This window comes from Palaemon carinicauda, chromosome 33 (genome assembly GCF_036898095.1).
Source record: "Palaemon carinicauda isolate YSFRI2023 chromosome 33, ASM3689809v2, whole genome shotgun sequence".
Lineage (NCBI taxonomy): Eukaryota > Metazoa > Arthropoda > Malacostraca > Decapoda > Palaemonidae > Palaemon > Palaemon carinicauda.
In genome coordinates, this window is record NC_090757.1 from 73,316,943 (window position 1) to 73,331,942 (window position 15,000).

At 44.7% G+C, this 15,000-nt stretch overlaps 1 protein-coding gene across 1 annotated transcript in view; it reads right to left on the bottom strand.

The window, feature by feature from the left end:
• Nucleotides 1-11,929: 11,929 nt before the first annotated feature.
• The window catches only part of LOC137626254 (calponin homology domain-containing protein DDB_G0272472-like), a 4,038-nt gene continuing 967 nt past the window's right edge, over nucleotides 11,930-15,000 (bottom strand). Inside the window, exons 2-3 of the mRNA XM_068357326.1 lie at nucleotides 13,631-14,478; nucleotides 11,930-12,922 (exon numbers count right to left, since the gene is read on the bottom strand). Coding sequence (XP_068213427.1) covers nucleotides 11,930-12,922; nucleotides 13,631-14,478 — 1,841 coding nt within the window. The remainder of the gene's footprint in view (nucleotides 12,923-13,630; nucleotides 14,479-15,000) is intronic.

A 15,000-nucleotide genomic window follows, 5' to 3' on the forward strand; every position in this document is an offset into this window, starting at 1 on the left:
ATCTCTTCTTGTGTTCCATTGGCAGTGTTTAAAGATTTGAAGGCTGCTCATGAATGGCAGAGGCAAGGGACAGTGACGTTGCCCTATCAAGCATGACAGTACCCTAGAGACTGACCATTTACAGTATACATATGATCACTGCCCAAGCCCCCTCTCCACCCAAGCTAGGACCAAGGAGGGCCAAACATTGGCTACTGATGACTCAGCAGATAGATCTATAGGCTCTCCCAAATGCCCCATCCTTAGCTCACAAAGTTGGTGAGGTTGCAGCGACCAAAGAAACTAACGAGTTGTTCTGGCATTCAGCAGTCAGGGACGTTACAGATCGGTTTATTATGATTTGAGATTCAGAAAAAAACGTGCTTGTACGATACCACACCTGCTTGCAATACCAGGCAAAAAAACGTACAGTGGCAGTCTATCAGGTGGATGCACTGACAAAGGGGATTATTGCATTCACAGCTGTCATATCAATGTAATAACCCTTTCCTAGAGTACCAATCTGGGAATCTACATATACAGGATGACATCTAACCAGCCATTCATAAATACAAATTCAGTTATAAGCATATACAGTACTCAGTCATGCAGCCAGTGAATGGTACCCTTCACCAGCTATCACATGAGATCAGAGGAAATGTTGTCATGTACCCCATTAATAATACTTTTTCAACTAATTTTGTGCCATTTAAAAAAAAAGGAATCAAATTACCAATTATTTCTAGTTTTCATTGCGTATTAGTGCATTGATTTTTTTTATTCAATTCTGACGTTAGGTGTTATAAATGGTTCAGTAATTACCACTACAAAACATTTAAGAGTTTGTGTATTTATGAAATAAAGGTAATGAGATTCATGTATTGTATATGAATGTTCAATTTTATTTTATTTGCTAGCGTCTGTATGGTCTGAAGAATAAATTCCATATAATAACCCGGTAACAACCCTTGCTAGCGTCTAAATTCCATCTACTGACCTGGTAACCTTTGCTAGTGCCTGTATGGTCTGAAGAATAAATTCCATCCAATGACCTGGTAACCCTTGCTAGCATTTGTATGGTCTGAAGAATAAATTCCATCTTATGACCTGGTAACCCTTGCTGGCGTCTATATGATCTGAAGAATAAATTCCATCTAATGACCTGGTAACCCTTTGCTAGCATCCGTATGGTCTGAAGAATAAATTCCACCTAATGACCTGGTAACCCTTCATAGCGTCTGTATGGTCTGAAGAATAAATTCCATCTTATGACCTGGTAACCTTTGCTAGTGCCTGTATGGTGTGAAGAATAAATTGCATCTAATGACCTGGTAACCCTTGCTAGCGTTTGTATGGTCTGAAGAATAAATTGCATCTAATGACCTGGTAACCCTTGCCAGCGTCTGTATGGTCTGGAGAATAAATTCCATCTAATGACCTGGTAACCCTTGCTAGCATTTGTATGGTCTGGAGAATAAATTCCCTCTAATAACCCGGTAACAACCCTTGCTAGCGTCTAAATTCCATCTACTGACCTGGTAACCCTTGATAGAGTCTGTATGGTCTGAAGAATATATTCCATCTAATGACCTGGTAACCATTGCTAGCATCTGTATGGTCTGGAGAATAAATTCCCTCTAATAACCCGGTAACAACCCTTGCTAGCATCTGTTTAGTCTGAAGAATAAATTCCATCTAATGACCTGGTAACCCCCGTATGGTCTGGAGAATAAACGGGGTCATTTCCTGGCACAAGGCCATGTGTCGCGTCGCACCTTACCTTATAATTGCAGCAGTGACACGCCAGGTAAAGTCATCTTGGCCTCAAATATTCTCCTAACATGGTAGCCTATTGGAAACTTGCCTGCCTGGCAATCTGCTAGACTGGGGTTCTAGACCTGCTTAAGCTCGATAGTTTCTTGTAGTGTCTGCAACCTCGCCATCCTTGTGAGCTAAGGATTGGGGCTTTAGTCGAGCCTATAGGTCTACCTGCTGAGTCACCAGTAGCTATTGCCTGGGCCTCCTTGGTCCTAGCTTGGTGGAGAGGGATGTTGGGTGCTGATCAAATGTGTATATGATTAGTCTCCAGGGCATTGTCAATCCCTTACCTTTGCCATTTATGAACAACCTTTAAACCGACAAGTGGCAAGGTATGAAAGTCCCAGATTGGCCTGGTGAGTTATAATACAAACAAGTGGCTGGAGTAATATCACTACATTTAATGTCAATTCAAGCTTTAAAGGTCACTCAAGAATGGCAGAGGCAAGGGAAAGTGACAATACCCTAGTTTGTAGAACAATGCCCTAGAGCCTGACCATATATACATATGATCAGCAACCAAGGCCCTCTCTATCAAGCTATGACCAGGGAGGACCAGACAATGGCTTCTGATTACTCAGAAGATGAACCTATAGGCTCCACTAAAGCCCCCATTCTTAACTCTCAAGGATGGTTAGGTTGCAGATACTACAAGAAACTATTGAGCTCAAGCATATCTCGAACCCCTGTCCAGGAGATTGCGAGACACGGACGTTTCTAAAGCAGCATTGAATACCGTCATAGGTAGCAATGAACTGCTTTTGAATTGAGCATACAAAAATTCTGTCAATAATGGTGATATTTTCTCAAATTTTACAATACTGTATTTCATATAAACGTAAAGATTCATTGTGAAATGAGTCAAGGTCTTGAATGAACGTTCTATATAAAGGTTCATTGTGAAATGAGTCAAGGTCTTGAATAAAATTTCATATAAGAACCAATTATGCATGTGAAAGTAAAATGTCAGCTTTTGACATTGAAGGAAAACAAAATTCTGAATCACGGCCGGATTTAATGATGAAGGGAAGTGTGGTGGAGTTTGTGGTTAGCCTACATTGTTCGCTTTTTCTGAGTTTGCTTTTTTCTTTTAAGCTTTAGGATTCTCTCTCTCTCTCTCTCTCTCTCTCTCTCTCTCTCTCTCTCTCTCTATATATATATATATATATATATATATATATATATATAAATTTATATATATATATATATGTATATATATTTAGATATATATATATATATATATATATATATATATATATATATATATATATATCCAAATAAGCCATATATATTTTTGATACATTAATGTCTGGATTCTCTTAACGACCTCGGGATCAGAGCCCCAGGCGAAATCACACAAAGACAAGAGCTTGGCTCCGGCCGGGAATCGAACCCTGGTCGGCAAGCTTGTATAGACAGTGACTAAGCCACTTGGCCACGAAGAAAGATAAAAGTCAATGACAATTCTTCTGTACTTATACCTGTCGAATTCAGGTATTTTGTACTTAGAATTGAAATCAACCCATCTTCACCATCGTAGCTAATTGGTAGTTTGTTACTTGGCATTCAATTAATGATAAATTTTGCACATTTTTACGTGTTTTTCATATTCAAATAAGCCATATATATTTTTGATACATTAATGTCTGGATTCTCTTAACGACCTCGGGATCAGAGCCCCAGGCGAAATCACACAAAGACAAGAGCTTGGCTCCGGCCGGGAATCGAACCCTGGTCGGCAAGCTTGTATAGACAGTGACTAAGCCACTTGGCCACGAAGAAAGATAAAAGTCAATGACAATTCTTCTGTACTTATACCTGTCGAATTCAGGTATTTTGTATTTAGAATTGAAATCAACCCATCTTCACCATCGTAGCTAATTGGTAGTTTGTTACTTGGCATTCAATTAATGATAAATTTTGCACATTTTTACGTGTTTTTCATATTCAAATAAGCCATATATATTTTTGATACATTAATGTCTGGATTCTCTTAACGACCTCGGGATCAGAGCCCCATGCGAAATCACACAAAGACAAGAGCTTGGCTCCGGCCGGGAATCGAACCCTGGTCGGCAAGCTTATATAGACAGTGACTAAGCCACTTGGCCACGAAGAAAGATAAAAGTCAATGACAATTCTTCTGTACTTATACCTGTCGAATTCAGGTATTTTGTATCAACCCATCTTCACCATCGTAGCTAATTGGTTGTTTGTTACTTGGCATTCAATTAATGATAAATTTTGCATATTTTTACGTGTTTTTCATATTCAAATAAGCCATATATATTTTTGATACATTAATGTCTGGATTCTCTTAACGACCTCGGGATCAGAGCCCCAGGCGAAATCACACAAAGACAAGAGCTTGGCTCCGGCCGGGAATCGAACCCTGGTCGGCAAGCTTGTATAGACAGTGACTAAGCCACTTGGCCACGAAGAAAAATAAAAGTCAATGACAATTCTTCTGTACTTATACTTGTCGAATTCAGGTATTTTGTACTTAGAATTGAAATCAACCCATCTTCACCATCTTAGCTAATTGGTAGTTTGTTACTTGGCATTCAATTAATGATAAATTTTGCAAATTTTTACGTGTTTTTCATATTCAAATAAGCCATATATATTTTTGATACATTAATGTCTGGATTCTCTTAACGACCTCGGGATCAGAGCCCCAGGCGAAATCACACAAAGACAAGAGCTTGGCTCCGGTCGGGAATCGAACCCTGGTCGGCAAGCTTATATAGACAGTGACTAAGCCACTTGGCCACGAAGAAAGATAAAAGTCAATGACAATTCTTCTGTACTTATACCTGTCGAATTCAGGTATTTTGTATTTAGAATTGAAATCAACCCATCTTCACCATCGTAGCTAATTGGTAGTTTGTTACTTGGCATTCAATTAATGATAAATTTTGCACATTTTTACGTGTTTTTCTTATTCAAATAAGCCATATATATTTTTGATACATTAATGTCTGGATTCTCTTAATGACCTCGGGATCAGAGCCCAAGGCAAAATCACACAAAAGACAAGAGCTTGGCTCCGGCCGGGATTCGAACCCTGGTCGGCAAGCTTGTATAGACAGTGACTAAGCCACTTGGCCACGAAGAAAGATAAAAGTCAATGACAATTCTTCTGTACTTATACCTGTCGAATTCAGGTATTTTGTACTTAGAATTGAAATCAACCCATCTTCACCATCGTAGCTAATTGGTAGTTTGTTACTTGGCATTCAAGCTTGCCGACCAGGGTTCGATTCCCGGCCGGAGCCAAGCTCTTGTCTTTGTGTGATTTCGCCTGGGGCTCTGATCCCGAGGTCGTTAAGAGAATCCAGACATTAATGTATCAAAAATATATATGGCTTATTTGAATATGAAAAACACGTAAAAATGTGCAAAATTTATCATTAATTGAATGCCAAGTAACAAACTACCAATTAGCTACGATGGTGAAGATGGGTTGATTTCAATTCTAAGTACAAAATACCTGAATTCAACAGGTATAAGTACAGAAGAATTGTCATTGACTTTTATCTTTTTTCGTGGCCAAGTGGCTTAGTCACTGTCTATACAAGCTTGCCGACCAGGGTTCGATTCCCGGCCGGAGCCAAGCTCTTGTCTTTTTGTGATTTCGCCTGGGGCTCTGATCCCGAGGTCGTTAAGAGAATCCAGACATTAATGTATCAAAAATATATATGGCTTATTTGAATATATATATATATATATATATATATATATATATATATATATATATATATATATGTGTGTGTGTGTGTGTGTTTGTGTGTGTATAGACAAACACTTGCTCTTTATTATATAAGGGAGATTGTCCAGAATAACCCCATAATATATATACTATACACATATAGGCTATTCGGTAAAAGAATTTTCTTATTTAATAAAGGGCAAGTGTTTGTCTATATACATTATATATATATATATATATATATATATATATATATATATATATATATATATATATATATATATATATATATATATATATATACTGTATATATATAGTATATTCACGTGCAGCTTTCCCAGTTCCTCAGGTAGGAGGCGAGGAGTAGTCATACCATCCTTTTGAGCTAGGAATATGGGGAGGGGGGTTAACCTAGCGTCATCAGTAGCCACTGTTTGACCCCCCAGGGTCCTAGCTTGGGTGGAGAGTGGCCTTAGATGATGACCATATAGCCTTTGTATGTGTATATATATATATATATATATATATATTTATATGGCCTCTCTCTTCCAAATTGTCAATGCTATCCTTGGGCAACCCTTAAACCTTAAACCTGTTGCCGTCGTTGTAGGTCTTTGGAGCCGTAAGGATCTCCCACACCTCACTCGGTGTTGTCCCAACACATTGGAATCAGACCTGAAAAATATCATCATTTTATTTTAAATATTAATTATACTTATCAAATAGAACATTTCCTAAATAAGGTATATTTTCAATTAAATCTCCCATCTATAATAAAACAGCAATTGTATGACATATATATATATATATATATATATATATATATATATATATATATATATATATATATATATATATATATATATATATATATATATATATATATATATATATATATATATATATATATCATTCATATATTCTAATACCACTACTACCTCCAGAAAAACGCAAATTAGGGTTTCGCCCTCACCAAAGGGCTCATCAGGTGGGTTTTGCCTACTTCCTTTTTAGCAGGCTTGGTTCCCACGACCCTCATTCCCTCCCTTTTTTTTCTATCATCATCTCAACAATTCAAAATTCATCAGTAAAATGTCTTATGTTATGATAATTAATAATAAATGCTGAAGAAGAGAAACAAATTGAAGCATCAGTATCAGCCGGGCGGTTAAGCCAAGCGTCATTATTGGCCGGGCGGTTAAGCCAAGCGTCAATATGTGCTGGGCGGTTAAGCCAAGCGTCATTATTGGCCGGGCGGTTAAGCCAAGCATCATCATTGGCCGGGCGGTTAAGCCAAGCGTCATCATCGGCCGGGCGGTTAAGCAAAGCGTCATCATCGGCCGGGCGGTTAAGCCAAGCGTCATTATTGGCCGGGCGGTGAAGCCAAGCGTCATCATTTGCCGGGCGGTTAAGCCAAGCGTCATCATCGGCCGGGCGGTTAAGCCAAGCGTCATCATCGGCCGGGCGGTTAAGCCAAGCGTCATCATCGGCCGGGCGGTTAAGCCAAGCGTCATCATTGGCCGGGCGGTTAAGCCAAGCGTCATCATTTGCCGGGCGGTTAAGCCAAGCGTCATCATTTGCCGGGCGGTTAAGCCAAGCGTCATCATTTGCCGGGCGGTTAAGCCAAGCGTCATCATCGGCCGGGCGGTTAAGCCAAGCGTCATTATTGGCCGGGCGGTTAAGCCAAGCGTCATTATTGGCCGGGCGGTTAAGCCAAGCGTCATCATCGGCCGGGCGGTTAAGCCAAGCGTCATCATCGGCCGGGCGGTTAAGCCAAGCGTCATCATCGGCCGGGCGGTTAAGCCAAGCGTCATCATCGGCCGGGCGGTTAAGCCAAGCGTCATTATTGGCCGGGCGGTTAAGCCAAGCGTCATCATTTGCCGGGCGGTTAAGCCAAGCGTCATCATTTGCCGGGCGGTTAAGCCAAGCGTCATCGTTTGCCGGGCGGTTAAGCCAAGCGTCATCATCGGCCAGGCGGTTAAGCCAAGCGTCATCATCGGCTGGGCGGTTAAGCCAAGCGTCATCATCGGCCGGGCGGTTAAGCCAAGCGTCATCATCGGCCGGGCGGTTAAGCCAAGCGTCATTATTGGCCGGGCGGTTAAACCAAGCGTCATCATTTGCCGGGCGGTTAAGCCAAGCGTCATCATTTGCCGGGCGGTTAAGCCAAGCGTCATCATTTGCCGGGCGGTTAAGCCAAGCGTCATCATCGGCCGGGCGGTTAAGCCAAGCGTCTTTATTGGCCGGGCGGTTAAGCCAAGCGTCATCATCGGCCGGGCGGTTAAGCCAAGCGTCATTATCGGCCGGGCGGTTAAGCCAAGCGTCATCATCGGCCGGGCGGTTAAGCCAAGCGTCATCATCGGCCGGGCGGTTAAGCCAAGCGTCATCATCGGCCGGGCGGTTAAGCCAAGCGTCATCATCGGCCGGGCGGTTAAGCCAAGCGTCATCATCGGCCGGGCGATTAAGCCAAGCGTCATCATCGGCCGGGCGGTGAAGCCAAGTGTCATTATTGGCCGGGCGGTGAAGCCAAGCGTCATCATTTGCCGGGCGGTTAAGCCAAGCGTCATCATTTGCCGGGCGGTTAAGCCAAGCGTTATCATTTGCCGGGCGGTTAAGCCAAGCGTCATCATCGGCCAGGCGGTTAAGCCAAGCGTCATCATCGGACGGGCGGTTAAGCCATGCGTCATTATTGGCCGGGCGGTGAAGCCAAGCGTCATCATCGGCCGGGCGGTGAAGCCAAGCGTCATCATTTGCCGGGCGGTTAAGCCAAGCGTCATCATCGGCCGGGCGGTTAAGCCAAGCGTCATCATCGGCCGGGCGGTTAAGCCAAGCGTCATCAACGGCCGGGCGGTTAAGCCAAGCGTCATCATCGGCCGGGCGGTTAAGCCAAGCGTCATCATCGGCCGGGCGGTTAAGCCAAGCGTCATCATCGGCCGGGCGGTTAAGCCAAGCGTCATTATTGGCCGGGCGGTGAAGCCAAGCGTCATCATTTCCCGGGCGGTTAAGCCAAGCGTCATCATCGGCCGGGCGGTGAAGCCAAGCGTCATCATCGGCCGGGCGGTGAAGCCAAGCGTCATCATTTGCCGGGCGGTTAAGCCAAGAGTCATCATCGGCCGGGCGGTTAAGCCAAGCGTCATCATCGGCCGGGCGGTTAAGCCAAGCGTCATCATCGGCCGGGCGGTTAAGCCAAGCGTCATCATCGGCCGGGCGGTTAAGCCAAGCGTCATCATTTGCCGGGCGGTTAAGCCAAGCGTCATTATTGGCCGGGCGGTGAAGCCAAGCGTCGTCATTTGCCGGGCGGTGAAGCCAAGCGTCGTCATTTGCCGGGCGGTTAAGCCAAGCGTCATCATCGGCCGGGCGGTTAAGCCAAGCGTCATCATCGGCCGGGCGGTTAAGCCAAGCGTCATCATCGGCCGGGCGGTTAAGCCAAGCGTCATCATCGGCCGGGCGGTTAAGCCAAGCGTTATTATTGGCCGGGCGGTGAAGCCAAGCGTCATCATTTGCCGGGCGGTTAAGCCAAGCGTCATCATCGGCCGGGCGATTATCATCGGCCGGGCGGTTAAGCCAAGCGTTATTATTGGCCGGGCGGTGAAGCCAAGCGTCATCATTTGCCGGGCGGTTAAGCCAAGCGTCATCATCGGCCGGGCGGTAAAGCCAAGCGTCATCATTTGCCGGGCGGTGAAGCCAAGCGTCATCATCTGCCGGGCGGTGAAGCCAAGCGTCATCATCGGCCGGGCGGTGAAGCCAAGCGTCATCATTTGCCGGGCGGTTAAGCCAAGCGTCATCATCGGCCGGGCGGTTCAGCCAAGCGTCATTATTGGCCGGGCGGTGAAGCCAAGCGTCATCATTTGCCGGGCGGTTAAGCCAAGCGTCATCATCGGCCGGGCGGTTAAGCCAAGCGTCATCATCGGCCGGGCGGTTAAGCCAAGCGTCATTATTGGCCGGGCGGTGAAGCCAAGCGTCATCATTTGCCGGGCGGTTAAGCCAAGCGTCATCATCGGCCGGGCGGTTAAGCCAAGCGTCATCATCGGCCGGGCGGTTAAGCCAAGCGTCATTATTGGCCGGGCGGTGAAGCCAAGCGTCATCATTTGCCGGGCAGTGAAGCCAAGCGTCATCATCGGCCGGGCGGTTAAGCCAAGCGTCATCATCGGCCGGGCGGTTAAGCCAAGAGTCATTATTGGCCGGGCGGTTAAGCCAAGCGTCATCATTTGCCGGGCGGTTAAGCCAAGCGTCATCATCGGCCGGGCGGTTAAGCCAAGCGTCATCATCGGCTGGGCGGTTAAGCCAAGCGTCATCATCGGCCGGGCGGTTAAGCCAAATGTCATCATCGGCTGGGCGGTGAAGCCAAGCGTCATCATTTGCCGGGCGGTTAAGCCAAGCGTCATCATCGGCCGGGCGGTTAAGCCAAGCGTCATCATCGGCCGGGCGGTTAAGCCAAGCGTCATCATTTGCCGGGCGGTGAAGCCAAGCGTCATCATTTGCCGGGCGGTTAAGCCAAGCGTCATCATCGGCCGGGCGGTTAAGCCAAGCGTCATCATCGGCCGGGCGGTTAAGCCAAGCGTCATTATTGGCCGGGCGGTTAAGCCAAGCGTCATCATCGGCCGGGCGGTTAAGCCAAGCGTCATCATCGGCCGGGCGGTTAAGCCAAGCGTCATCATTTGCCGGGCGGTGAAGCCAAGCGTCATCATTTGCCGGGCGGTTAAGCCAAGCGTCATCATCGGCCGGGCGGTTAAGCCAAGCGTCATCATCGGCCGGGCGGTTAAGCCAAGCGTCATTATTGGCCGGGCGGTTAAGCCAAGCGTCATCATTTGCCGGGCGGTTAAGCCAAGCGTCATCATCGGCCGGGCGGTTAAGCCAAGCGTCATCATCGGCCGGGCGGTTAAGCCAAGCGTCATCATCGGCCGGGCGGTTAAGCCAAGCGTCATTATTGGCCGGGTGGTGAAGCCAAGCGTCATCATCGGCCGGGCGGTTAAGCCAAGCGTCATCATCGGCCGGGCGGTTAAGCCAAGCGTCATTATTGGCCGGGCGGTGAAGCCAAGCGTCATCATTTGCCGGGCGGTTAAGCCAAGCGTCATCATCGGCCGGGCGGTTAAGCCAAGCGTCATCATCGGCCGGGCGGTTAAGCCAAGCGTCATTATCGGCCGGGCGGTTAAGCCAAGCGTCATCATCGGCCGGGTGGTTAAGCCAAGCGTCATCATCGGCCGGGCGGTGAAGCCAAGCGTCATCATTTGCCGGGCGGTTAAGCCAAGCGTCATCATTTGCCAGGCGGTTAAGCCAAGCGTCATCATTGGTCGGGCCGTTAAGCCAAGCGTCATCATTGGCCGGGCGGTTAAGCCAAGCATCATTATCGGCCTAGAAAACTAAACAATAAATTACTATTCCTTAAAAAAATATTCCTTTTAAAAATAAGAAAAAAAAATTCATTCCTTTCACAAAAGGAAATAAGAATTTATTCCTTTCAAAATAAAAATTATATATTCCTTTCACAAAACTAAAAAAAAAAATGTCACAAAATTATAATCCTTTAGAAAAAAATACATTATCTCCTACCAACAAAAATAGGAATGTGAGGACATCAACTTAATCTCGAGTGCTGCCATTACCAAAACTTCCTCTGCTGCCCTGCCCCCATCCTTTCTTGAACCCTCTCCATCAGCTGCTGCAGCCATTGGATGAGCACTTGTTCTGACAGACCTCGCTTGAAGAAACACAGCTTCCTTCTTCAACATATAAGGACAAGTCTACTGCATACTAAAAGAAGCCTAGCTCGTTCCCTCTGCAGAGCCGGTCTTCTAGATTATTCCCCCAGAACCACCCGAAGGTTGGTATCCGGAAGAATAGATCCAGAATAGATCCATTTGTACACTTGACAAGGGTCCTGTACTCGTTCACCAAGGTACATAGCATACTGGAACGCGCCAGGTTTCTTCCCTCTGCAAAGACTGTTGTCCTCGAGCTGGATATTTAAGCCTTGCATCCCTCAAGCTGGACAGTCCTTCCAAGCCTCCTCCTTCTAGCTGGGCAGTCAGTCATTCAGGCCAAAGATCCAGGGAGGGGGGGGGGGGGGGAAAGCATCATCTACGTTTGGAACTGGTGTCTGGAACTTGTCCTGAATAGGTTGAGCACAATTATTTGAAGGTTTGGTCCTGGCAACACTCGGCTAAATCTCCTTTTCCTCACAAAATAAACTGAAAAGATTTTTTTTTTTTTAGATTTTTTTTTTTTTAATTTTTTTTTTAGATTTTTTATTTTTTTTAGATTTTTTTTTTTTAGATTTTTTATTTTTTTTAGATTTTTTATTTTTTTTAGATTTTTTTTTTTTTTTTAGATTTTTTTTTTTTTTTTTTAGATTTTTTTTATTTTTGGGGGGTTTTTGTTTGTCATATTGTTTTTTTCCATCCCTTCGCTGATCCAAGTATTAATTTAGCGAAGTCTCCTCAGAAGCCTATCGATATGGGTAGCTGCTAATTGAACCTGCTCGATGGTACCACTAATGGCGATTAAATTATTGTTGTTTTGCCATGGGAGCTTTATTAAGCTGACGCCACTCTGCCGGGTGATTTCCGTCAGCGTCCTTCCGCCCACTCCACATATGACTCGGTGGAACTGGCTTGGGACGTCCAAGTCGACAGTCACGTGACCCTCGACGTCGTAGTCCCTTGTGGTGTAAACTCCAACCTTTGCACCTTGGAAGATGATATGGCTGCCAGATCCACCGCAGATTGTCGAGTTAAAGAGCCCATCTGTACCTCTTCCTGTATGGGGTGAGGAAGAAACCCTTTTATGATTCTCGGGTTCCAGGTCAAAGACGATAGGTTTGCGAGCAGGTTTTTCCTTTGCAATCTTCTCTTCCTTTTGCTTTTCCTCAGATCCACCGCAGATTGTCGAGTTAAAGAACCCATCTGTACCTCTTCCTGTATGGGGTGAGGAAGAAACCCTTTTATGATTCTCGGGTTCCAGGTCAAAGACGATAGGTTTGCGAGCGGGTTTTTCCTTTGCAATCTTCTCTTCCTTTTGCTTTTCCTCAGATCCACCGCAGATTGTCGAGTTAAAGAACCCATCTGTACCTCTTCCTGTATGGGGTGAGGAAGAAACCCTTTTATGATTCTCGGGTTCCAGGTCAAAGACGATAGGTTTGCGAGCGGGTTTTTTCTTTGCAATCTTCTCTTCCTTTTGCTTTTCCTCCTTTTCCTTTTGGAGTTTCTGCTCTTCCCGGAGGCAGTTGACAGGGACAGCTCCTTTTGAGGCTAGTAGTCTGCCCAACACCTGACCCAAACCAGATATCCCTCCGTCAGGCTCGTTCTCCAACTCCTCCTTGTGTCCGTTGGCAAGCAGGTCCTCTGCCTTAACTACATTGTCTTCCCCTTTTTTATTGACAATGACATCCATTTGGACATCTTCCTTCTGTCTATCCATCTTAACATCCATTTGGACATCTTCCTTCTGTCTATCCATCTTAACATCCATTTGGACATCTTCCTTCTGTCTATCCATCTTAGCATCCATTTGGACATCTTCCTTCTGTCTATCCATCTTAACATCCATTTGGACATCTTCCTTCTGTCTATCCATCTTAACATCCATTTGGACATCTTCCTTCTGTCTATCCATCTTAACATCCATTTGGACATCTTCCTTCTGTCTATCCATCTTAACATCCAATTGGACATCTTCCTTCTGTCTATCCATCTTAACATCCATTTGGACATCTTCCTTCTGTCTATCCATCTTAACATCCATTTGGACATCTTCCTTCTGTCTATCCATCTTAACATCCAATTGGACATCTTCCTTCTGTCTATCCATCTTAACATCCATTTGGACATCTTCCTTCTGTCTATCCATCTTAACATCCATTTGGACATCTTCCTTCTGGGTATCCATCTTAACATCCATTTGGACATCTTCCTTCTGGGTATCCATCTTAACATCCATTTGGACATCTTCCTTCTGGGTATCCATCTTAACATCCATTTGGACATCTTCCTTCTGGGTATCCATCTTAACATCCATTTGGACATCTTCCTTCTGTCTATCCATCTTAACATCCATTTGGACATCTTCCTTCTGTCTATCCATCTTAACATCCATTTGGACATCTTCCTTCTGTCTATCCATCTTAACATCCATTTGGACATCTTCCTTATGTCCATCCATCTTAACATCCATCTCGGTCGAGATTTTTAAACCTGATTTTCTAAGTTTCACTTTCCTAATTCCAGGTTTGTTTTCGTCTTGTTTCTTATCTCTCTCTTCAAGTTTCTCCTTGAGTAAAGAGGTGATTTCATTTGCGGCAAGCAGCTCGTCCTGCAGACCAATATTTTCTTTGGTGATTTGGACGATCCTGTTCTCTGCCACTTCCTTACTAGAACTTAAATGGCCGATGCGTTCCTGGAGAGAATCTCTCTCCTTGCCTATGGAAGTCATCGTCTCCTTTAGTTCGCCAATCTCTTCTTGAGCCTTAGACAACTCATCTTCCAGCCTATAGACTTCCTTCTTAACGTCTTTTAACGTCTTTACGAGGCAACTGTAATTTCCCTCATTTGTCAAGTTTTCCATCCTGGCCTCAGTCAGGCTAATTTCCAACCTCTCTTTCTCTGTTGCCTTCTCTCTGATAATCTGCATTTGCTTTTCAATTGTCTCATTCAGTTCATCTATTTCTGCCTCAAATACAGATTCGAGGCGATGAATAGAGGCCACCTTTTCACGATCCACTTTTTGTAGTTTCTCGCCGAATTCTAGGTGGTTTTGTTCCATCTCACATAATTTATTTAAATGTTCTTTCTTGAGACATTCTAACTCATCCAAGAGGCATTTGTACCTTTCATTCCTGATTATATCATTTATCCTTGCCTCAGTTAGGCTCTTTTCAAGTACATTTCTCTCCACTGAAATCTCCCCAATCACTTCGATCTTCTCATGAACTATCTTATTTAGTTCTCTGTTGTCTTGGCGAGCTTTTTCCAATTGCTCTGTAAGTTCAATGATTTTCTGATCCTTCTCGGTCATCTCAGTTTGATATTTTCCAAGGACAACGTTTTGATTGAAGATTTCCTTTTTCAGATTTTCGTTTGTTAGTTCCAGGTCGTCATTAATGTTTACCAAATTGTCCATCTCGATTTTCCTATCGATTTGAAGAGCTCCAACGACGTTAGAGAGACGGTGAGTCTCTGCTAACAACTCTTCTTTCTCTGCTAACAACTCTTCTTTCTCTGCTAACAACTCTTCTTTCCCTGCTAACAACTCTTCTTTCTCTGCTAACAACTCTTCTTTCTCTGCTAAGAATCTTGACTCGACTTCCTTTCTAGAGCTGATATCCTTTTCCTTCTCGGTCAACTCAGTTTGATATTTTCCTAGGACAACGTTTTGATTGAAGATTTCCTTTTTCAGATTTTCGTTTGTTAGTTCCAGGTCGTCATTAATGTTTGTCAAATTGTCCATCTCGATTTTCCTATCGATTTGAAGAGCTCCAACGACGTTAGAGAGACGTTGAG